This window comes from Nematolebias whitei, chromosome 21 (assembly GCF_014905685.2).
Source record: "Nematolebias whitei isolate Nwh7 chromosome 21, NemWhi1, whole genome shotgun sequence".
NCBI lineage: Eukaryota > Metazoa > Chordata > Actinopteri > Cyprinodontiformes > Rivulidae > Nematolebias > Nematolebias whitei.
Window position 1 is genome coordinate 9,217,011 of NC_056518.1, and position 24,714 is coordinate 9,241,724.

The 24,714-nt window shown below is 39.3% G+C and overlaps 1 protein-coding gene across 1 annotated transcript in view; it reads right to left on the reverse strand.

Moving 5' to 3' along the window:
* Positions 1 to 24,714, reverse strand: part of cdin1 (CDAN1 interacting nuclease 1) — a 77,611-nt gene that overhangs the window by 25,914 nt on the left and 26,983 nt on the right. Inside the window, exons 7-11 of the mRNA XM_037695408.1 lie at positions 20,498 to 20,577; positions 20,054 to 20,103; positions 17,600 to 17,667; positions 15,815 to 15,880; positions 15,526 to 15,631 (exon numbers count right to left, since the gene is read on the reverse strand). Of these exons, the coding sequence (XP_037551336.1) occupies positions 15,526 to 15,631; positions 15,815 to 15,880; positions 17,600 to 17,667; positions 20,054 to 20,103; positions 20,498 to 20,577 (370 nt within the window). The remainder of the gene's footprint in view (positions 1 to 15,525; positions 15,632 to 15,814; positions 15,881 to 17,599; positions 17,668 to 20,053; positions 20,104 to 20,497; positions 20,578 to 24,714) is intronic.

A 24,714-nucleotide genomic window follows, 5' to 3' on the forward strand; every position in this document is an offset into this window, starting at 1 on the left:
CACTGTGGCTCAGTTCGTAGAGCTGCTGCCTCTTAGTGAGAAGGTTGATGGATCGAATCCCAGCCAAGGACCATTCTGGGTGGTGTTTGCTTGTTCTCTCCGTGCTGCATGGGTTTTCTCCAGGTTTCCTCCCACAGACCAAAAATAAGCTGGACATGGGCACCAGTGACCCCCCGCGGCCCATAAAGGAATAAGGAGATAAAGATAATGGATGGATCATAATAGATTGATCTGTTACTGTATGCCGTGCGTCCTTAAAATAAGTTTGGGCTAACGAGGCGTTGCGGCATTAGCTCTGCATGCTAAATGTTTCAACCTGGGGAAAAAATATTAAAATATTCAGCGATGCTGCACTGCCCCTGGCAAAGCTCTTACCGCCCCACAGTTTGAGAACTTCTGCCCTAACCCAACAATCCAATCCTCCTGTGGCCTCCTTCAGGGCAACTTCTTGTAGACAACTTGGAGACAGGTTTGTGCAGAAATCAAACTTGAATGATGGATCGCTTTACAACACAATGACCTCTGTCACTGGGATTTTGCCCTAAATGAATGGTGCAGATAAGGGCCCTACGCCATGCTTACCTTCATATGTTCACCATCAGACCTTATCTCTGGCAGGAGGAAGTATGAGTAATAACTAAAGACAAGCTACAACAAAACCACTAACTCCACCTTGTCAAACATAATTTACAATGTATATCCGTTTACTACCCCCACTCAACTGCAGCTAAACAGTAATTATGAGCACTGAAGAGAATTTGGACTGAAATGTAGATTAACCAGTTAAAGAGCTTTGCAAATGTTTCTGGTGCAAATGAGACTTATTTTTTAACACGGAGAAAGACCAGATTGAAAAATTCTGGCATGTACACAATAATTTGCAAAATTATGAAGCTGACAATTCTTTGAGATGCAGCAAAACTTTTAGTGATGAATACAGAAAATATTACAAATCAGAAGTTGGCAAGAACGACAGTGAAGAAGTAGAGGCAAGGACTTTATAAAGTTTGCATAGAAGACAAATCATAACTTGTTCAGTAGATTTATTTTCTATTTGACATCTGACAAAGTGTGTGTTTGTGACATATAAAGAGACATGAAAAGTAAAGCCAGAGGGAAAGCAATCCTCATGCAGTCAGAACAGGGAGAGAGACCAAACATGACATCAAAAGTTACAATTAGCTGACCCCTTACTCTAAAAGCCACAGCCTAAAAAAAACTGCCTTTAAAACTCTGATTGAAATATATTTGCTTTCTCATTCAAAATGACATTTGACAAGGTTGGTAATATTCCAACTAACTGCAACAACATTCTTCTAGAGGGAAGCCCCCTGTCCTCCATCGCTGTGTAGGGGTGCAGGTAACCTTAGATTGAATTTCTCATGAACTCCGTGCTACAGTTTGAAAACAAAATGACTGGGGGGAATAAAAAAAAAAAAAAAAAAGAGATGGGTGGATAGTTCAAAATATTTTACTCAAGTGTGATTTGCTTCACTCGTGGAGCTGTAGCTAAATATTTTCTGATCATAATTGAGAACACTTATCCTCTTCCTAATTTAAACCACAACAAACCTTATATATATATATATATATATATATATATATATATATATATATATATATATTTTTTTTTTATTAACCAACATTATTAGGACTCAAGCAGGTAAAACTGCCATTAAGTCTGAGACTAAAGTTTCTCAACTTGTTTAAACTACTCAATGTACCCTATTTTCCACCATACACATCACACCACCTTCTGTCACATCAATCCAAACATGTTTAATAAAGTGGAAAAATCAATAAATATGTCGCTTCGCCGTATATTATGTGTCACCGCTGACGCGTCACGTTTGTTACGCGTCACCACTGACAACCTGGAAATGTGGGCCGGTGTTGTGCCAAAAATCAATTGGCTGCCAAATGGTGGCCACAGAAGCATGTACGGGAGGACTTTAACAAGAATTTAACAAGATTAACACTTAAAAGCAATTATTTGTACGCTCAAAATTATAGCAAAGGTGTGTCTCAGTGTAACTTTTCCTTAATCTATGTACTTTGACGGTCAAATAAGCTGCAATTCAAAACCCGGTAGGTGGAAATAGATGAGTGCATGAGAGGACTCGCTGTGCGTTTCTTTGAAATTTAACAAGATAACCACCTAAAAACTATTATTTGTTAGCTCGACTTTATAGTAAAGGTTTGTCTCAACTGAAGTTTTACTCAATAAATGCACTTCAATGGTCAAATTAGCTGCATTTCGCCGGGGTGGCGCAGTGAAATGAAACTGATTTGACGGTTGCTTCAGGTGAGCTGGATGAATGTGGCAGTCTATGGCAAGCTGATTGTGCTATTAATAGTCACTTTTACAAATTACATGACACAACAGCATGCCATACTAAAGTGCCACCTAGCGGCTGAAAATGTTAGAGTTCAATATTTTCAGTCAGAATGAATGAAAATGGCTTGGCATAGTTTTACCTCCAAGCTATTTAAAGAAAGATACACACAAATAGCTAAATGTAACCGAGGCAGCGGTCAGTCCTGATAAATCAAACTGAAGAAATGAAAATAAATAAATAACAGCAAGAGAACAGAACTGGTCAGCTCCAAACTCTCTGAAGTTGATACGGATTTCAGATCCATTCCAGCGGCAGCAGAAGAGAATGTGAAGTGTCGGATGATACAGTGAGCCGGGCCAGGCTGAGCTGCAGCTGAGCGCAAATGGCACTTTCTATCAGAGGCCTTTCACCAGACAGCTCTATTCTGCACGTTGCCTTGTAGCCTCTGTGACACACAGACACTTTTAAAATAAAAATAAGAATGGTCATTTAAAGCACACATTTGTTATTAAAGAGACAGACACTGGGTGGAAAGTGAAGGAAGATGCATGGTGTGAACGTCCACGTTGATATAGATATCACTCAAAATGAGAAATAGATTTCTCTGACATCTCTGTGGCGGCTTTTCAAAGGGGGCAGGTCAAAGCCCCAAACTCGGTGAAGAGTTTATATTTCACTTGCTCAGAAATGTAAGCCTGTTATCTCGCATCAAGTCCAAAGGAAAAGGATTGGGTTGCGTTTGTTTCAACTTTCCACTTCTGGTGAAACATCACATCAACAGAGGACGGAGCTGAAGTTTGGATCACATAATGAAAAAGTTGTTCAACCTATGACACAAAGTTTGTTTCACATATGCCATTAAAATAGACGGAAACATGCGAGAAGCTGAATAATCCAAACAAGAGAGATGAACGTTTTCAAAAGGACTTTACGAGCCCCAAACCAACGTTTCTGAAGACAAATCTGTTGACCTTACGCTGACCCATCTTTTACATTAACCCCTAAACTGAGGAGCAAAATCCGAAGGTCAGTACTTGGACACAGGCTCCTCATGTGTCTTTGATTACACACTGCCTCTAAAGGACACGCCGGCAGAGATGTTTGAGCTATCAGGCAATCAGACCGCCGAGAGACGTGAAACTCAAACCAGAGGCAGGAGAGGGTGAGGGCTGCCTGGGAACAAAGATGGGAGGAAAAAGATCCCAATGAAGCTCCTAAACAAATCCCAGGCCTGTGAGGAAAAGCACTGATGTGCTCGCGTCTCTTTCAGGGTTTCAGGCAACAACATATTTAAATGACTAATGCTTTTTATTTGGCATCTGAAATATGGCACTAATGATCAAAAAGATTGAAATTAAGTACTATTATGTGCAATAATTTAATAACTATCTAAAAACATCTTCAAGCAGCAATGATATGGGGCAAATGCAGAACCTTACACTGAATTAGAATTTGGAATAACAGGTGTATAATGAAAACAAATTCACTCCTTTTAATCCTAATTAGAGGGAGACCGGTGTTTTTGTGAATCACATTTTTATGTAACTGACTAATCCCACAAACACCACCATTCACTACGACATCCAGACAAGCATAGCCAGATTCAAAAGCACTAAAGTTTTACTCTCCAGGGTCAAATTAACAAAATAATTTAAGGGATTTGTGTTTATTACAAGAAAATTTAAATCCAGATGACCACTTACAATGAAATGAATGCACTAATTATTAGAAAATAAGACGCAGGGAAACAACAAGGTTATGTCAGGGACAGTGGACCTAAAAAAAGAAGCCTACTGTCTTGGTTATCTATAAGGAACCACTTATCACAAGCAGCCAGGTCCACACTGTGACTGATGGGCCTCCGCAGACCAGGAGTACCAGGACATTATCTGGTACACACAGGGCTGCTCTTTAAACACAAAGGCAGCTATATGAAGCATTGTTTCCTTGGCTGTCACCCTGTAAAGAATATTTTATTTATTTTTGGTCTAAAAAAAAAGTGTTTACTGTTTGTGTACTGACAAACCCACAGAGGCACAGCTTATCAAAATATAAATACAAGCTAGAATAAATAGCCTGAACTGATCTGTTAAACTGTGGCATAAAACACTTCATAGATTTAAACCAAAGTAGCTCTTCAAATTGCAAACATTTAGAAATGAAGACAACACTCCAAGTCAAGGACAAAAATGTCAGAGATTTATCCAGCGTGAATAGAATTTAAATCGCTAAGGTATACCTAAAGCTTAAGGCATTAGTTTTTGTATATTTTATGTAAACTTATAGTGTATAAATTACACAACTTCTAGAAAATCTTTGTGCAAAAGTGGCTGCTATGTTTTTGTCAAAACTCGCAAATGTGACAAGAATTATTCACAAGATTGAGAGTGGTTCAGCTGAAAGAATCCAAAGTCTGTTGTTCTTGAGTCGTGTGAGTAACCAAATCTAACTTCAGAGCATACGGGAGCAACACAAGAACTTCTCTCACAATCTACCTGTGTGTTGTCATGATGGATAGGTTTTTAGATTGATTTGTGTAATATTTTTAACATTTTTAAATCCATTTTTATTCTAATGTTATACTGTTTATTTAAACTGAAGTGACAATTGTTCATGCACTGTCTGGAGTAGATATAAAGCTGGCCCCCAGATTTTTTGTCAAGTGACGCATTTAATCATTTATTTTTTTGTACTTCTGGGTTGTAAGATATATTTCTTCTTATTATTATTATTATTTGAGGAGAATTCAAGGAGGTTCTGGCAAACCATCAGGCGACTGAGGAGGGAAAAGCAGCTCTTTACTAACACTGTGTTCAGTGAAGGTGGGGTGTTGTTGACCTCAACCAGTGATGTCGTCGGGAGGTGGAAGGAATACTTCTCAAACCTTGTCAATCCCACTGGCATGTCTTCTATGGAGGAAGCTGAGTTGGGGGACTTCGGGGTTGGTCTGAGGTTGCCGAGGTAGTTAAAAAGCTCAGAAGTGGCAGGGCTCCGGGAGCGCAATAGATTCGCTATGATTTCCTTAAGGCTCTGGATGTTGTGGGGCAGTCTTGGTTGAAACACATTTACAATGTCAAGTGGACATCGGGGGCAGTGCCACTAGACTGGCGGACTGGGGTGGTGGTTCCCATATTCAAAAAAGGGGACCGGAGGGTGTGCTCCAATTATAGGGGCATCACTCCTTAGCCTCCCTGGTAAGGTTTATTCAGGCGTACTGGAAAAGTGAGTCTGATCGTTGGTCGAACCTCAGATCCAAGAGGAACAATGTGGGTTCGGTCCTGGTCATGGAACACTGGAAAAGCTCTTGACCCTCACTAGGGTCCTCGAGGGGTCAAGAGAGTTTGCCTATCCAATCTACATGTGTTTTGTGGACTTGGAGAAGGCATTTGACCATGTTCCTTGATGTACACTGTGGGGGTGCTCTGTGCGTATGGGATTGGGGGCTTGTTGTTATGGGCTGTTTGGTTCCTATACAAGCGGTGCGAGAGCTTGGTTTGCACTGCTGATAGTAAGTCAGACCCCTTCAGGGTGAGAGTTGGACTCCACCAGGGCTGCCCGTTGTCACTGATTCTGTTCATAACTTTTACGGACAGAATTTCTTGGTTCAGCCACGGGGCAGAGGGTTTCTGATTCGGTGGCCTCAGGATTCCATCTCTGCTCTTTGCAGATGATGTGGTCCTGTTGGCATCATCGTGACGTGACCTCTAGCTCTCACTTGGGCGGTTTGCAGCAGAGTGTGAAGCGGCTGGGATGAGAATCGGCACCTCCAAATCTGAGGCCATGGTCCTCAACTGGAAAAGGGTGGATTGCTCTCTTCAGGTCAAGGGTGAGGTTCTGCCTCAAGTGGAAGAGTTCAAGTATCTCGTGGTTTTGTTCACGAGTGAGGGAAGAATAGAGTGTAAAATTGAAAAAAGGATCGGTGCAGCAACTGCAATACCGTGAACTCTGTGCCATTGTGGTGAAGAGGGAGCTGAGCTGTAAGGCAAAGCTCTTCATTTACTGGTCGGTCTACGTTCCTACCCTCACCTATGGTCATGAGCTCTGGGTAGTGACCGAAAGAATGATATCGCAAATACAGGCAGTTGAAATGAGTTTCCACCACAGGGTAGCTGGGCTCTCCCTTAGAGATAGGGTGAGAAGTTCAGTTATCAGGAGAGACACAGAGCAGAACCGCTGCTCCTCCACATCGAGAGGAGCCAGTTGAGGTGGTTCAGGCATCTGGTAAGGATGCTCCCTGGATGCCTCCCTTGGGAGGTACTTTGGGCATGCCCGACTGGGAGGAGGCCCTGGGGATAACCCAGGACACGCTGGAGAAACTGTGTCTCTTGGTTGGCCTGTGAACGCCTTGGGGTCCACCCAGAAGAGCTGGAAGAGGTGGCTGTGGAAAGAGATGTCTGGACCTCCCTGCTCAAGCTGCTGCACCCGAGACCCAACTTCAGAACAAGCAGAAGGTAATGGATGGATGGATATTATTATTATTATTGCTATTATTATTACACTGTGGCAGATTTTAGTTTTGGTTTTTTGTGATTCCAGAAAAAAAAGACCACTGAATAAAATGCATTTACTTTGTATAAGTGTTTCAGTTTCAGACTGAAAAAGTTGCGCTTTAATATGATGCTTTTATAGCCAAGCTTATTTAGTTGTAATACAAACCATGCTACATGATAATGAGTATTATGGAAGTGTCTAGATCCATTTGTAGCTAAAGATAGTAGTGCAAATTACCCTTGTGCTTGTGCGTGCACGTGCGTGTGTGTGAGTGTGTGTGTGTGTAACAATGACCTAAATTTACTGAAGAGAAACGTAACTTCACATAACTCCAAGAAAAGAATGTGTACATATATTGTTGCCTTCATGTGTAAATCAAAAATAAAACTACAAAAAGTTTTAGGCAGAAGACCACTGACCTAAAAAAATAAAGTTGGAAATTCTAATAGGTATAGAAGCAGCTGTGGAAGTGCATGAAATAAAAATAAAATCCTGGAAAAATAAAATGCAGGTTGTAGATAAGATTTTATACCACAGTATTTACTAAGCTTAAATAGATGTGTGGTAACGTGGTGGTGGATGTTTAAAAATAACCTTGACGATAGATTAAGTAAAATGTACGAGCACAGCCTTTGTATAACAAATAATCCAATCTTTCCTATTCCAGTTATTCAGCTACAGTGGTGGCTTCCATTTGATGCACAGAATAACTCTTATCTCAAAGTCCAGGTAATATTGCTGTAAGATTAAATTCACGTCAAGGTTAAAATAAAATGTCTTTTAGAGGTCAGACAGCCTTTGAAATTCACCTGTTAGACTGACTTCTACAAAAGACCCATCTACTCCATGTGCACTTTTAGCCATTCTTTTGATAAATGCTGCTGACTTCTCCTTGGGATACAACCCAGAAGGTCAATGGAGGGGAACAAATAATAAAAAAACAAAAAAACTGGGTAAAAGCAGCAAGACTAAAGAAACGGGGGCGGGGGTGGTGTCTTTGCCACTCTGATGGCATACATTGTGAAAGCTGACAAAAAAATGCACGTTCATCTTTTAAAAGTTCTATAGCAAAACAGGAATTCATGGAGTAGACGTGCTCGCACCTCATTTTACTTGAGGCTTTCCTCTCCATCTCAAAGTGTCACTGGCAGCGGAGAGAAAGGAGGAGGGGTGTCTATTGCTTGGTGCCGCTGCCTGTCCCGCTCCTCATCTCAGCACACAGCGGCCATGTCAAAGCTGCTCTTACACTTGATTGTAAATGACAAATTTGGATAACGCACACGTACAATCCGACTAAAATAAATAGGAGACACGGAAGCTTAACCTGAGCTAAATCCTCAGGCTGCTGCAGCCGTGTGAGTACGGATTACGCCCCAGACGCCTTAAACAATGCGCCCAAATGTGCATCCTTAAAAGCATGAAATCCTTAAAGCATCAGGGCTGACTTGTCATTTGCCATTAATATTCCACATTGCTTGTGCTTTGGGGGCCGACGTTGCACTTCTGCGTGCTGCTGTACCCTAAAACAAACACTTGCAAAGCCCTAAAGGAGCCACCGCTGTGCAGAGCTATTTTTCTAGCTGTGGACTGTTCTACGGGAGGATGTCATAACAAAGGAAACAATAAAAGAGGCCACGTTCCTGCACTGCGTGAGGCGTCAATTACTATGAATAGGAGTAAGCCTTCGCCAAAAGCTTCTATGGTTAGAAAAAAAATGAATAATTTGTTTTAAATATTCAAACTGTAAGTACATTAAAGAACTAATTTATAGAAACAAAATATCTGTGTTCAAATAGTACAACCCTAAAGTATAATTTGATTTTAACATATGTAAAAAAACTAAACATTTATTGTGCTCTTTCAAATCAACAATTTTAAATATATTTTTTAAGTCTCTTGTTTGTCGTGCATACTCTTGACAGAAACCTGTGGTAAAGTAAGGCAGGGTGCAGGTCTTAGGTGTCATACTGTCGCCCCTGAAGCTCCAATGGAAGAGCCTGTGATGTCCAGCCACATTGGATCAGCAGAAGCTACAACCTGTGGGCACCCTCTCTCAGGTGACATCCCATATCTGCTTTAGCTAAGTGACGACCCTGCTGCTCAGGCTTTTAAACCCAAACCCTACTGTTGCATGACACAGGACCACTTCAGCTGACAGTCTGCAGGCTCACGTAAACATGCTATAAGTGTTAAGTTAAAAAAATGTGAGTAAATACCGGTACCTTCATGTGTATGTGACAGGTGAAGTGAAAAACAACCACCTAGAGCTGGACAATAATTCGATATCGATTTATATCTTGATATAATTTTATTCAATAACGGTGATACGAGTCTTAAGCACATTTTCGATATGTCGATATACATTACACTGTGGTTACAGCATTTCACTGTCGCATTTCTTTTTCTGTTCGGGTTGAAGCGGCCACTTCAGTTTCAACCTGAACTGAAAAAGCTGTGACACAACAATGTAAGTGCGTGGTGACGTACACCACAGCTCGAAGGAGTCAGCGGTAGCAGGCTAGGCTAGGCCAAGATTCAACACGCGGTAAGTTTTCTCTTCAAAATGAGTTCCCATGACCGTCAGAATGTGACTGAACAACCTTTCACAAGCGAAGAGAAAGCAGATGACATAACTGATAAGAGAGGAAAGACTAATTCAGTGGTGTGGAAGTGGTTCGGCTAAGTGTGCTGCAAAATGTGCCCGAGAGTCGTTCCAACTAGCGGTGGGAACACATCTAACTTGTTCATCTGAGCAGTTTCCACTCGATAGAATCTGCTGAAAGTCAGAAGATGAAGCGCAACAAAAGTTTGAGTCAACGTGTCCCTGAAACAACAGCCTCAGCTGTATCAAAAGAGAAACCCAGGCAGCAAACATTAGTTTTAACTTTAAACAACAACATAATAAAAGGTGAACATTAATTTGTATAGTTTGTACAGTTTTTTCTAAATATATTGTTTATATCGATATCGGAATAATATCGTTATCGACTGAAATTAAGAAATATATTGTGATAAAAGTTTTGGCCATATCGTCCAGCCCTATAACCACCTGCATCTATTAAGGCAAAGAAAGCATTTCATATTTTCAGATCTACAGGCATAATCAGATTAATTCACTAGAGGAGCTAAAATACATTATATCATTATGGTCCTATAATTAAGTATTCCTGTCATCATTGTGTTAGAAAGTTCAACACATTTGATGGACATTTCCATTAAAATATGATAGCAATGCGCAAAATCTTGAATCAAAAAATAATTTGGTGTCTCAAATCGATTGACACTCCGAGATCAAAACGATATTACCCAGCAATGTCATCTTTAAAGCTACAGCGCACAGTTTGGAAAAAAAAAGTGGGGGGGGAAAAGCAAAAAGTTCACAAAGAACTCAGAATGTCTAATTGCAGTGGTGTCAGCTAAAGTTAAAAACATCACAAATATCTTATTTCCATCTATTTATTAGACAATGTGTCAGAAAGCAGATTAGCGATGCTGTTGGAAGAGTCTGATAAGCCTTCACAATTATGACTTCCACTATAATTGCAGCATTGCTTCCATTATGTACATGAAAAAAGAGCAACAAAGGACACACAATGACAGATCTGAATTAAGATCAACACAGTGAGTTTTTGGAGTACGACAATTTTCTGTTACTAATTACAGGAGAGTATAAATTCTTAACATGGTGCAGCTTTTCAAAACTACTCAAACAGAAAAAAAAAAAAAAAAGCTAGATGAAACAGAATCCATGTGTGTGTATTCAAGCCTCAACAAATTCTCAAGTGGTCATGTATAATAGCAAACCAAAAAGTCTTAACCCCCATTTCATATGGGGGAGAAATGAGGCATACTGTCCCATTATTTTGCTATAAATCATGTTTTGTGGATGGCTGACAGCTTTTTATCAGATCTAACCTTTTCAAGCCTCCATTAAGAATGCTAACATTTTCAACTTTGACACATTTGCAGCTCACAAATTGCACAGCTGATTTAGTACACGGGGAGGGAGAGAACCAGCATCCAAACTCATTTTCTCTTAGACCGTCTGTTGTGTCTGCATGGGTAGAAGGAAGAGGGGGGAGAAAATTGGGAACGTCAACAAGGTCTGAATTTATTTGTACAGCTCTATCCCTAAAACACTATGTTAGCAAACGAATTTAGTCCAGGTAAAACTTTTTACAGCAGACCGCAATGGTTCAAAATACAAGATTCCTCCAATCAAAATGAGCAATGATCACAGAAAGACAACAAGACTTCACAATATAGTACCTGTATAAATTCCCTGGCACAAATTAACCTTTTTTTCCTTTTTATTTGAAAGACATTATAGTGTTTAATGGTGGTTTTTATCCTGCTGTTTTTAAATGCTTAGTCAATTTTTTATTCTCTAGATGTTTTATATTGTAGCACTTTGAGATTGTAAAATGTAAAGTGCCGTACAAATTGAATAAATTATTATTATTATTGTTATTATTATTATTATTATTATTATTTTGCATCCAGCCATCTATCAATATTTTGGCAAGACTTTCAGTTTGGTAAATAAATGGTAAATGGTAAATTGACTGTACGGTATTTGTATAGCGCCTTTCTATCTTATCAAGATACTGAAAGCTCTTTACAACAATCTGTGTCCTCATTTATCCATTCATACAGCATCTATACAAATAATATTCAGTGCTTTATCACATTCATGCACTGATGGGACACACATCGGAGGCAATGAGGGGTTCAGTGTCTTGCCCAGGGACACTTCAGCATGTGACTACTGATGGAGTTGAACCCCTAACTCTTGCATTGGAGGCTCTAACCACTCCGCCACAGCTGCCTCGGTGGCTAAGTATCAACATTAACTGGTCGTCATTAGCTTCACAGACTCTCTCACTGGTACATTTTCTTCTTTAAATCACTCCTTGGTTTGCTGCTTTCATACATCTCCTACATGTCACATCGTCAGTGCAGCTACAGCGTGCGCTCTAGAGACATCATTACCTGCAGCCTCCCCTCAGTGTGGACTGAATTCGGCAAAAGGGCCTTTCCTTACTCCGCTCCCGTTTCCTGGAACATCTTGCAAAAAGATCTGAAGCTGTCGAGTTTGACCTCTCTAAGGGATTTTAAACAATTAAGTTCAATGTAAAAATCAATGCAGACATCTTCCTATTTTTAGTATTGTACCCCGTTTTATAATGTAGCTAGTTTTATTTTGTTTTATATCACTACTTTTATTTACTTTTCATTTTATATGCATTTTATGGCTGTTTGTTATCTGTAGCTTATCTGTAGTTTCATTGAAAACAGGTCTCTCTTGTAAATGAGTCTTCGTGACTCAATGAGACTAACCTGTATAAATAAAGGTTGAATTAATTAAAATACGTTTTGACATTCTTTAAACACATGCTCGCCTGAAAATAATGAATACATCACTTAATGACATTTCAACCTCTGCAAATCAAAACTTTTTGTGGCTTCTTCATTGTAGTTTGAATCTATTAATCAAATGAATTGTCAAAAGACCAAAACTGGTGATTAACAAATCATAAAACTCAAATCCGTATGTCACCAAATTTAGAAAGTAGAAAAACAATCAAGACACCAGTGACTATTTTTACACATGTATTTTGGACAAAATCAGTGAGACAGACGACATGATTAGAACCTTCGGTGCTTTTGCTCAGAGTCTTCTAGAGGAAACCTTGCCAACTATTATTGATTTAAGTCCACCATAATCAAGAAGGGTTGGGATGACACCACGCAGGAGTACATATTTCATTACATGCTGTGTTTAACCTTACGTACTCCTCCTAAAACACACATGAGGCTTGTTATGTGTTTAATATTCACAAGCAGGTGAATAATTTTTATGCAACTCTGATAGTTGGGAGAGATGGATCACTCAATTATCTGAACATCCATCAGAGCAGAGCTGGCTCTGGAACGGCACCAGCTAAGATTGATGGCTGGAAGACACCGATAGCTGCTGCTTCACCATCTCATCCAGGCACTGGGCCTGAACGCAGCATCCGACTCTACACAAGCCTGTTTTCCTCCCCATTTTCCCTCCATCCGCTTTCTTATTTTTTTCTTGGGAGCATTGTAGGTGAAGCGTCATTACCCCTCACTCCACTGAAGAGGGGTTCATTATGGGGTTAGTGTGTTGGCAAGACTATTGCTTGGATGATAAATGCAGTTGGTGAGGGCTTTGGAGGGAAAATCAGTTTTCTTTTTTCTCCATTTACAAAAACATGTCCTCACTATGCAATGCTTAAGGGCAACTGGAGAACAATTAACACAAGCAATGGGTGAAGCAGCTCAGTTAAAGCAAAGAGGGGATTCATGAAAAATAAGCAAATCACTGCAAACGTCAATCAGGAACAATGAAGTAATTACAAGAACTTGTGTGTAATTCTAAGGGCAACACCACAAAGAATGAGTCAAGGACTAAAATCAGGCTTTGAGGGATGGAGGAATGGACAAATACACCAACAGTCTGCGCCTCAAGGCCAGTCTCTTAAACTGAAACCGACTAATGAGAGTTCAGGAGAAAATGTATTATCATATCCCTCCTATAATCTTTATTAATTTTTGTAACTAAATGACACTGTAATATTTCTTATTTCACAGCCTTTTGCATACCTGCACACATTTACCTTAAATATTAGGGCAATCAAATCGAGTCATCTTTTGATTTAAAATGTCTGTAGTACATAACATGCATTTTTCTGAATTAGCTGCTGGGCAGCATGATGGGATCTACTTTGTCAGTAAATTGATATAAAAGGACAAAAGCACAACAGTGAATATAAATGAAATATACCCATAGGCAACTATTTAAAACTTGGACAAAACTTCAACCTAACATTGAAATTTTAAGTAATGAAACCTTTAAAACTACTGTAAAAATACAATAAGTAAAACATGTAATAAATACATTTTAAATTAAAGTTTACAGATACAGTAGTCCCTCGCTACTTCGTGGTTCGTTTATCGCGGACTCGCTCGGTCGTGGTTTTTCAAAATAAGATTGGACATGACACACAACCGGCTGACTGATGGATGAGTCGCATGATCGGCATGTGATTTTTATTTAAAATAATTTATTTTAAATTATTTAGCACCTCCTGCACATTTGTGCAGCAAATACTGCAGGACAAACTTCCAGCTGCAGCTGATCAGCTGTTCTTTGAGCAGAGCAGAGAAGTGGGTGTGGCCAAGAATGCTTGCAGGTGGCAAAGAGCAGAGGAGGCAGAGAGCTGAAATCATGACATTCTGTCTCTTTTAGAGCATTTGGAGTTTAGAAACATTGTTTAGAATATTGCAAGAGTGTGAGAAGAGTTTAAAACACCTTTATATATATATATAATTAAACTACTACTTGTACTACTGTTCCTACTCCGCAGTTTTTCCACTTATCAGGGTACGGATCCCCCATGACAAACGAGGGACTAATGCATTCTTGAAAAAAAAATAAAGTTGCATACAAAAATAACACTTCTAGCTAAATGTTCATGCTGACAAGCTGCAGCTGAGTTTTTAAATATCTGCATCTTGTTTCGGTTCGTTCTAAATGATTAGTAATGTTCACGTCTAACAACCAACATTATACAGTCTGCTTTAAAACTGTTGGTTGAGGCGTATAAAAAATAATTTAAGGTCAATAGCTTCTCTTTCTGTCTTTTTGTTTCGATTCATCCAGAAAGGTGATCCTAATCTAGAACTGCACGGGCACAGAAAACAAAGACATGCATTTAACGAGACAGCTCAACTCTGCCTGGTTTTTGGACGTGGCGTCAAAGAAAGGCACCTCCTGGCACTGCAGCACCATGTCACAACATGTCAGATGGCCATCACAGCTGATTGGGATCAGGGCTGGAACGAGAGGTACTGGGATCCAGTGCCAAGGGGGGCAAGGATGTGAAAAACATGTGGGAGCGACCAGCAAGCCCGTGTGTGTCTCACTACACAAGTCTCGGATTACCTCAGCTTGGAATGAATATTTACAACTAAGTGTACTGCTAAACATTTTTTCCCTCCATCATAGTGGATGACACTTTTTATTGTTACAACAGATCTTTTTGTTGGCATTTAACAAAAACTGATTGGCATGTCCAACTTCTAGATTCATCAGAGCATTTAAAGTGCAATGGACCTGGATGACACTAACTATGTGAACCATTATTTTCTACTGTAAAGTGAAAAACATTCTCAACAATCCCCGAGGTAAAGAAACGATCTCTCAAGAGACAATGACATAGGTCAGGTGTTATTTCTAGAATTCATTCAGAAAAGTGAGTCCACACACACACACCTCAACTTTTACAGCAGCCAGACCACAAAGGCCTGTTCCTGTCCAAAGGTTCTCATGACAACAGATGCAACTCATTAATCACTCACTTCCTAGCTTCCCTTCCAACACAATGTTCTACAATACAATCAAGCTCGCAGGCAAACCTCTCGTTCTGTAACACGAGTTCATGTGGAAGTGGTGTAATGTGCAGACGTACCGTGTGGAATTTGGCAATGAAAGCAGCCTACACCAGAGAGGAAGTGGTACGGGTTGTTGGACAGAGATATGAAAAGTTTGAAGAATACTGAAAAGTTGACAGTGGTTTGTGGTGACTAAAAGAAGAAGTTCTGACAGAGGAAAAAAAAACTCCAACATGGCCGGTACAAATAAAATAAATTAATAAAGGCTTACCTGTTCCAGTAACTCCAGAATTGTTCTTTAAGGTAGGTTTGATGGCTGTGATCATCCCCGAAAGAGGCTTTGCTCTCAATCCAATGTATAATATGTCCCTCCACAGCTTTTAAAACATAAAAACACAAAAATGTTCTAAACACTGGAATTGACATGTTTCAGAAGGCAAAAGGTGGTATTGTCTTTTCTTAGCCCATATCAGACTAAATTTAAGAATCAGACACAAGTTTGCAACATTTTGTACATACGTCATACTTAAAATAAATAAATGCAGACTTCTATAACGTACCAACAGGAACCTCCAGGATGATATCAGGTGTTTTGTCATAACCCATAGCTCTCAGTTGATTTTCATCTACAAGACACAGAATTTTAATTATTTTTGATAAGGGAAAAAACTATTTCAGGTAACTGAACACGTTTTTTTATTTTTTATTTTTTTATTTTAACCATATTTATGATACAAAAACTCAAAGTTTTCTTAAATTGTTAAGCACTAAAGTGGAAGAGAAAGACACCAAATGTTATATGAATAAATATTGCCACATATTTGCTGCTTCTGCACAAAAACGTCTTACACTTAATTAGTGAGCTTCACTCGAAGTTGCCGTTTGATTAAACTTTATAAAAAATACAGCAAGAAGACCGTTTGGTATCATTGCCTCTATAAGCCTGACCCCTGACAGTGCAGGCTGCAGCCATTGTCCTTGACTTCTGGCGTGCTTTGGTCATTATCCCTCCAACACCTGATTTCTCCATTAAATCTCAGGCTGACCAGGTCATTCAGTTCCAAGGTCCTGCCTCTTTGTCTCCAGCCAAGCTCAACTAATGGGGCATGGAAGGGAATTGAAGAGAGATGGAGGGTGGCGGTGTCAGTGGTGGTGAGGAGGCAGCATCAGCCAAGGGTGAAGAAAAAGAGCTGAGACAGGTCAGTAAGCCAGCCAGAGGCTTGTGGTACAGAAGGGCATGCTGATTGTGATAATGTAGGTGTAGATGTGCGTGTGTCACTCGATAGCACACACACACATACACATATGCTGGGCAGTTGATATTCTCATGTGGCTGTGATCGCCTTTTACATCAGATTTGATTAAAATTAATGGGCCATCCCTGCTGTTGGGTAGCTTATTTCCAATCCATTTATCAGATAGGGTAAGGCTGCTACAGTGGCCCTTGTGCCCCTCGAACTCTGACAGTTTTGGAACAGTCCTGTGTGCAGCCCTGAAGAAAGGTCAGTGCTTCGTGTCCAAATAAATGATATGCTCTTAATGACAGAAGGAATGACTTTTATCTTTCATCGTTCATCTGACCTTGGGGATGGTGACATGATGAGGTGGTGGGAGGAAGGGACTGTTACAAGCTCCTTCAAACTATTTCCGATCTGGACATTCTACTGTGATTTAACAGAAGTAGTAAATGTTCCAGAAATGGTCATATTAAAAATAATTACGCAACTAATTTAATAAATGTTTCATTCTTAACGGTCAATCGTTGAAGACAAAAAGAAAAAAAAAATAGCACAACCTAAAATCTCTCAGTCTGTGGAACCACTTCATTGTTCTAACTGTAGTAATTACTGTTGTGAAGGTGTGGATAGAAGCTAATTAAGGTGAGGCTTTCAGGAAATTCATTAAGCTTTTGTGGCTGTAACTCTGAGCACTCAGCTGGATCACTGGACACGGGGCACTGCTTTAAATTCAGTGTCCAGAAAAATAAAGGGAATATTTCAGCTTTAAAAGCCGACTGAAAACCATTATAATAATCACGTTACAGTCTAGATAAGATACAAATAGTATTGAGTATCTTTATGCATTTTTGTTATTGCTTCATTAAAAAATAAACAGTTGCTTGATTATAATAAAATGCATTCAAAAGTTTGCAAAATAATTGTGAAAATAGTGCACCATTGTTTGAAAAAACACACATCATGTCTACATGTTCATAAATGATTAAGTGTTAAAAACAATAAAATGAGTGGTACCAAACGAAAAAGGTTGCATTTATAACATCTACCAGGTTTTGGGGGTTGATTATAAAAAATACTCAAGTGGAACGTTTTAAAGAAATGACTTACTCAGAAAAGAAAGGTTTTTCTCCTTCAGTTTGTCACAGAGCAGAACCTCATGCTCCTGTCCAATGACACTGGGAACAGAGTTAAGGATTCCAACAAACAGCATTTCACACGTCCGCTTAAACACAACGGTTCACAAGAATGCACATTAAATCACAGCACTGACATTCAATCTTGAATCTTTTTCACTTCTGTGCAGTGGAGCCCGCACTAATGTTTCCTACAGTAATTTTAATGTTTAAACTTTTATCAGTTGTAATGTCTTCATGAGTTTTGTGCTGAGGATATAGAAGCTGAAAACGGCCTCTACATGTTAAGAAAACATGCTTGTTTGTGAAAACGTGTGCTCAAGTGTGTAATATGTCTTATTGCCACAAAGAAACAAAAGTAGTACTGTCGCTACTCTTGGAAAGAGCCAGATTGCAAGACTGCCCAGTTACATGAAATCTAAATTGCGATTGTTCAAATACATTTCTCTCCTGCTGTCAGTCTTCAAGAAGGAATAAAAAGGTGAATCAAACCACTAAATGTACAACGGAGCTTTAAGGCCGCCCTAAGAATTTTTTTAAAGCCATAAAATTGTGAGAATAAAGTTGTATGAGACTATTTTTTTCCACAAGTCGGATCCACAACGCAAACTGTCAATCAATCCAGTAGGCGTGTCAGCAAATGACCAATTCGAAGCTAAATGCTCTTTACCTGCAGAGCTGCTGCTGCAGCCCATCAGAGTGTACCACCTTACTGTAAGCAGGCTCAAAGTCCTGATACTGACAATAATCTGATGCTGATGTGCTACAGATTAACTCTCTCTTTATTTGTAAAACCAATACCAAAGTATAACTTAACAAGATGCTCAACATTCTTCATTTTGCCACAGTTAAAATGCAGTAAACTCTGCTTTATCGTGTCCGAGTTCGGATAATATTACAACTCATTTAGCTTCGGATTGGTCATTTGCTGACATGCCTACTGGATAGATTGACAGGTCGCATCGTGGATCTGACTAGTGGAAAATAAAATAAACGAGATAAATGAGAGCTGTAAAAAAAAAAAGTCTCGTATGACTTTATTCTCGTAATATTAAGATTTTATTGAACTTTATTCTCCTAATACTAGGACATTATTCTCGTAATTTTATGTTTTTTATTTATTTTATTTTTTTCTTAGCGTGGCTCTAAAGCTCTGTCGTACTAAATGTGACTACAATGAATGCATATAAAAAGTAATGTATGGTAAACTGAACATGAGTGACAATATAGTTAAGAATTTGCTTTTCTTCTTTCGCTAGTTTTTGATGCAAAGTAAAAGCCACTTCCAATTATAATATTGTAGAAACATAATCAGACTTTCAGGGTAATTAAATCTGCTTTCAAGAAAACTCCAACGTGCATTCTCTTAATGCAGAGAACAAATATCAGCTTTACAAAATACATAGGCTGCACCGATTACAGTGCTTTGCTCGTTCCAATAAAACCTATTAGAAAAAAATGCTTTTTAAATAAATGTCATTCTGAATTAGGATGGTCACTTTAACAAAGTAGTCTTTTCCTTAAGGCTAAACATAATTTATGAATTATCTATTTTGGTCAAAGAGGAGGAAATGTTCTCATGGCATCATGTTATGCTCAAACACTAATTGCTTAAAATAGATTCTAATAAATTTATACCATGACTTGCACAGATGCATAAAGAACCATTTCTTTTCATGCTTGGAGTTCTTTGAAGGCACACAGCAGCAGGACGGCTATTATGAACTCTGCAGCAAAGTAACAGACTTTCATTTGACTGTGAGGGGACAAGCACAGAATAGAGAAAAGGAGGGGAAACGAGGAGGAGGGCAGGGAGGGACAGGCTTGACTGGCTGTGAACAGAATAACAGCCCCACCACACTCAACAAAGCAGACACACGATAACACATACATACACATTTACAATTATTTAAATAAGACTCCTCCCCCAGGAAATATGGAGTGTGCTACCCAGATGGTTGTCCCCAAATAACCTGGACTTCCCCAATGGTAGCTTATTTATAGTTGGACAAAGGATGGAAAATAAATGTTATAATTTGACAAAAAAAAGGGTTTTATTTGGTCTAATCTCCGCAATACCTGAGAAGCATAATCTAAACTAAATAAGATCCAGTTTTTAAATATATTAAAACTCTTTAAGAATGTGTTTTGCCACAGTGCTTTTAAATTATTATATTTGTATCACAGAACATTGGGTCTGATCTGCTGAATTCACATAAAGATGCGTTTTCATCAGCCCGTCGTCTCCTCCCGCTCTTCCCTTCATCGCCTTCCGAGGCCCTTGGATCGCTGATAGTGGGATGGCAGATAGGATGAAACACTTCCTCCGCGAAGCAGAACTTTAATGTCAGGTGAAGCTAGACACATCTCATCCCCTTCAATAGCTCCTCGTCATTTTCAAGCTTAAAATTTTATGGGGATAGGATACTGTTTGATGCAGTCTACCAGCGGTCCATAACAGCAGTCATTTATTGTGCACTGAAAAGAAGGGGAAGAAATATTATGACATGCCAAAAAAGGTGGGTGGGAGGGGGTAAGGGAGGTGAGGGAAGCCCTTACATTGTGGGAAAGGGGAGAAAACACAAGGGATGCAAGCGGATCGACAGAAATAACTGCTGGCTGCCACGTGACTTGAACAGCTAACAGGAGCGACTGATGGAGTGTGTTAAGTAGGTGCACCATTTAAAAACCCATTACATTTTAGCATTGAGTTTACAAAATGGCAAATAATGGGGGCAGCCACTAAAGTAAAATGATGTATAGTGATGTCAGCCTAAAGAATAACATAAATATCTATGGTTTCCATCAACTATACCCTTTCAATGACTTTATTGTAAGATGTGGGTGAAATCCAAAAAGTTAAATTCCTTACTTGATAGACGTTTTTTGCCAGTATTTGGTCTGGAATTGAAGATGGCTCCTTCAGCATGCTGCTCACGACACTTTTGGAGGCTGAAAATAAGACAAAGGAATCAAATAGAGGCAATAAACACAATTAAAAAGATAAAGACATAAAAAACAATCTTGTCTAACTGTCAAAGTGTTTTAGGGATGTCTCATTGCTACTTTTAGTAGAGAGCCATAATGTCAAACAAAGCAAATATAGACACAAAAAGCAGCCTGAACATTCTGCAATTTACCATGCATATAGTTAACGTCGTATTTCTACACTTGTCCATTATACAGGCTTTCTGTAGATAAATGTTTCAGTCCACAGCACAGGCACTTCATGTAGTTTATCTATGTTATAAACGCTGACTATTCTGCATCTCTCTTCCCATTCTTGCTCTACCAACATTATAAATCAGAAAAGAAAGCCTGCTGGATCAGCTTGCAGTCGCTGCAAATGCAAAAAAATCCTTAAATCATTTCTTAAAAAGATTTGGATTAAATGGATTGTATCATTGTGTGACGAAATGGTTGAGACAAGTCATTTTGGTGATATATTTATACACATGCTTAAGACATGTGCAGCGATAATACAGGGAATGTTTCTATACACATTTCAAGCATGGATTACGCCTGTATTAACATGAGAGAAATTCTCAAGTTCTGCACAGTAAATGCATTTAAAGACAATTGGTTTGTTTTAATAAAGCTTTAAATCCCAAAAGTCTAAGGATAAATATAGAAAATATTTAAGTCTATGTTAATATATTTAATAAACACTTTTTTTTCTAGTCCATTCTTACACATATTAGCCTTATTTGTTGAGAAAAGAGAACAATACTGTAATCCCATCTGCTCTATGATTAAATACAAAGGTGGAAGGGGAACAAAGAGCATTTAGCACATCTCTTGTGGTTCTTTCATGTATTTATTGACATTTTTGAGCCTTTTCTTTTTGTAACCAACCTGCTTTTTGTTCCATCTCTTCCAGCCATGATGCTCTACCAGCCCACCCCATAAACCCACACTGCTCTGTCAGAGCTGCAAGGCATGGGGCTGTGCTTTGCTGCTCATTTTTCTTGGAGATTGGTACCTTCACACTCAAATCCATACCATGCTCCTGTGCAGTGCAGGCAGCGGTGAAGAAAGAGGGTTATATTTTCCCCTTGAGTTAGGACACCTCTTGACGAATGATAATGGATAATCGATAAAGTGGGAAATATGAGGCAGCAAACTTTATGAAGCTAGGAGACATATTACTCTCCAACAAACACTGGTTTCCCTTAACAAAGTCACTACTCGACTGTGCCTAATAATCTGAAGGAAAATCAAAGGACCTGCAACCACATCAGCAATATTGGCAACTTATTCCACTTTAATGGCATTTTGATTGATTTTTTCCCCTCTTCCTAATGGTCGTTTTATAGATTTGACGCAGCTTCTGCAAAACAGTAGCGTGTAATAAACCTCCCTGAAGGCAAACGTTAGCCATTAAAGCTCTTGTCTTACTAAGGCTCATAATTGGAGGTTGACCACCACCACATTTTGGTTTCTAACATCACACACACTTCTAGGACTAGACTTATATTTCTTCCGTCTCTAAAGCTCTTTGATGTAAAAACCCCAGCTTTTCCGTTGTTGATGGTCATAATATGTGAAAAGATGACGTTCCCATGCTCTGTTTGAGCAATGGGGCTAAAAGTAACCATAAATAGGTGACCTTGGCGCTGACATTGTAGAATTTCAGCCAAGCATTGACCTGATGAAAATGGAAGGCCAGGCTGCTAATAAATCAGGATGCTTTTAAAATGAGTTTACCCTAATGCTCATTCATCACACACTGTAATGCCATTTGCTGGCCCGGGATTCGCTGCTGTGCACAAACACAGCAGTAAATAACAACAGGGCCCTTGCATCCTTCGCATCGCTGCAGCCTCCAACATCGGCATACATTTATTAAAGACGCCCCCGCCTTGCACAGCGGCACACCTCCATGACACCCTAAGCTCCTCTCTGGTACACACACACACAAGCCTTCCTTTACAAATGCACAGTTCCACACATAAAAATAAAAAGCATAAACTGAAGAACACCAGACAGAGAACAAAGCCCTGCAGCATAACTTTGCACCTTTAAACATTCACCAAATTCACTGTAATTGTCCCATGTTGGTATAAATTCTTACTAAGGCACCATATCACACCGTCAACATCTGAACACAAAGAACAGAGAAGAGGAGAATAATAGATGTGAAACGCTACGCCTCCATTGGGATTTGCTAAAGAAAACAACCAGTGTAAACAAATCACAAGCCTGTTTTCATATGCAACTCCAAAACAAGATACACAGCAAGGTATCTGCTTGGCTTGGGTTTTCATTTCTTACTTGTGTTGTTTGTAACTACTCTTCTTGGAAAAAAAGTCATTATCTGGAATGCAAAAAAGCAGAGAAACCTCATTAAAAAGCAACATTTGTAGAGGGAGGACCGTGATAAACAATAATAGATGACAATTGTTATTGCCCCTGACACTGATGAGCTCCTCTGGAAGTTTGTTTATTAATTAAAAAACCCACTACTTTCTGTGGCTGGGGGGGGGCAGTTACCAATTTCCTTGATATACCCCCCTCCTCCCTTTACACTCCCCATGTGCAAGCCATTGAGCTGTGGAGGGGTACTCGTTCATCAAACTTCATGAAGCTTGGGAGAGACAGGTTCTGATAATGTGCGCCGCTAAAGCTGATTTTCCATGATGAATCTCGGAGCATATAAATTGGCTAATATCTGAAAACATTTACAGATACTAGAGGAATTGACTACTTGTGGGACATGATGGATGAGCCTCTCCAACACTGGCCGACAGCTCTGCAAATCTCTGTGGCTGCCTAAAGCCCTCATTTGATTTTCCAATTTACTCCTTTTAAATTTATCCTCCCGCACTGAAAAAAAGATAGGAAAGTGGGAGAGTATAAGACAAGGAGCAGAAAAAAAAACATCTTTTTTTTTTTTTTTTTTTACTATCCACGGCGGTGTGTGGGTGTTAGTTGATAATATGAGGTAGTATCTTGTGTGCAGGAGGAGCCCAGTCCCTGAAGAGGTTACTGGGGCAGAACTGATCTGCTTCCACCTGATTCTTCTTGATAGCGGCGAGATGAAACTCTACATTTCAGTGTGTGTGTGCGTGTGAATGAATGTGTGTGTGCAGTTGGAGTAATAGTAGACCAAGGGAGGCTCTGCTATAGAATGAGGCTTCCCAGGTCAGGCCATTAGAGTGTGGCAAAGACTGACTGGAGCTCCTATGCTGAAAAGGAGTAATTAGTATACTTGTCAAGTGAGGCACTATGGTGCTGCTTACCTCCCATACACCCACCCCTTACAGACACACACACTAACATTTGTGTTGTCTGCTTCCTAACTCTCTCCATTCTTGCTAATGAAGAGCCCTTGCTCTCATTACTTAGGAACAAAAAAAGTTGCATATCTAGAAACACCAGCTGCACACAGCAGAAGGCTGTGAGAAAGAAGCGAGGAGCACTTGAAGAGAAGAACGGAGGAACAATAACAAAGTGACTACTAAGAGATGCTATGAGCTAAAATAAAGAATAATATTCAGTTATCAACCATTTTATCAGCAAAACACTGAAACTATTAAGAATTATGTCAAGTAATCGAGTAGACACTAACATCCTCACAGTGTTAACATCAAACATGGGACATTTATAAACTTGTGTGCAAGGCTTCTGTAAAGGAATATGACAATAAATCTTAAAGGCAGCTGAATCACATACTTACAAAACATAAAGCAGCAATCTAATCTGGAGCTGGGCCTTGGGAAAATGGAAAAGGTCAAATCTAGCAAAATTGCCTCCTCAAAAAGTATGTCTAAATCTAGAGGCACATCAAGTCCTGTCCAACGGAGGAATAGAAAGAAAGATGAAGAGATAGGGGGGGGGGGGAGCAGGAGCTCCCCCAGTGTGTCCACTGGTGACTTCTGAAATGTATCTACTGATGCTTACAATGGCAATAAAGCCATTTATGTTGGATTTATGTCATGATCACAACTAAGGCAGCTGAGAGTAAATGTGCATACATATACATACATATATATACATATATATATATGTATATATATATATATATATATATACATATATATACATATATATATATATATATATACATATATATACATATATATACAT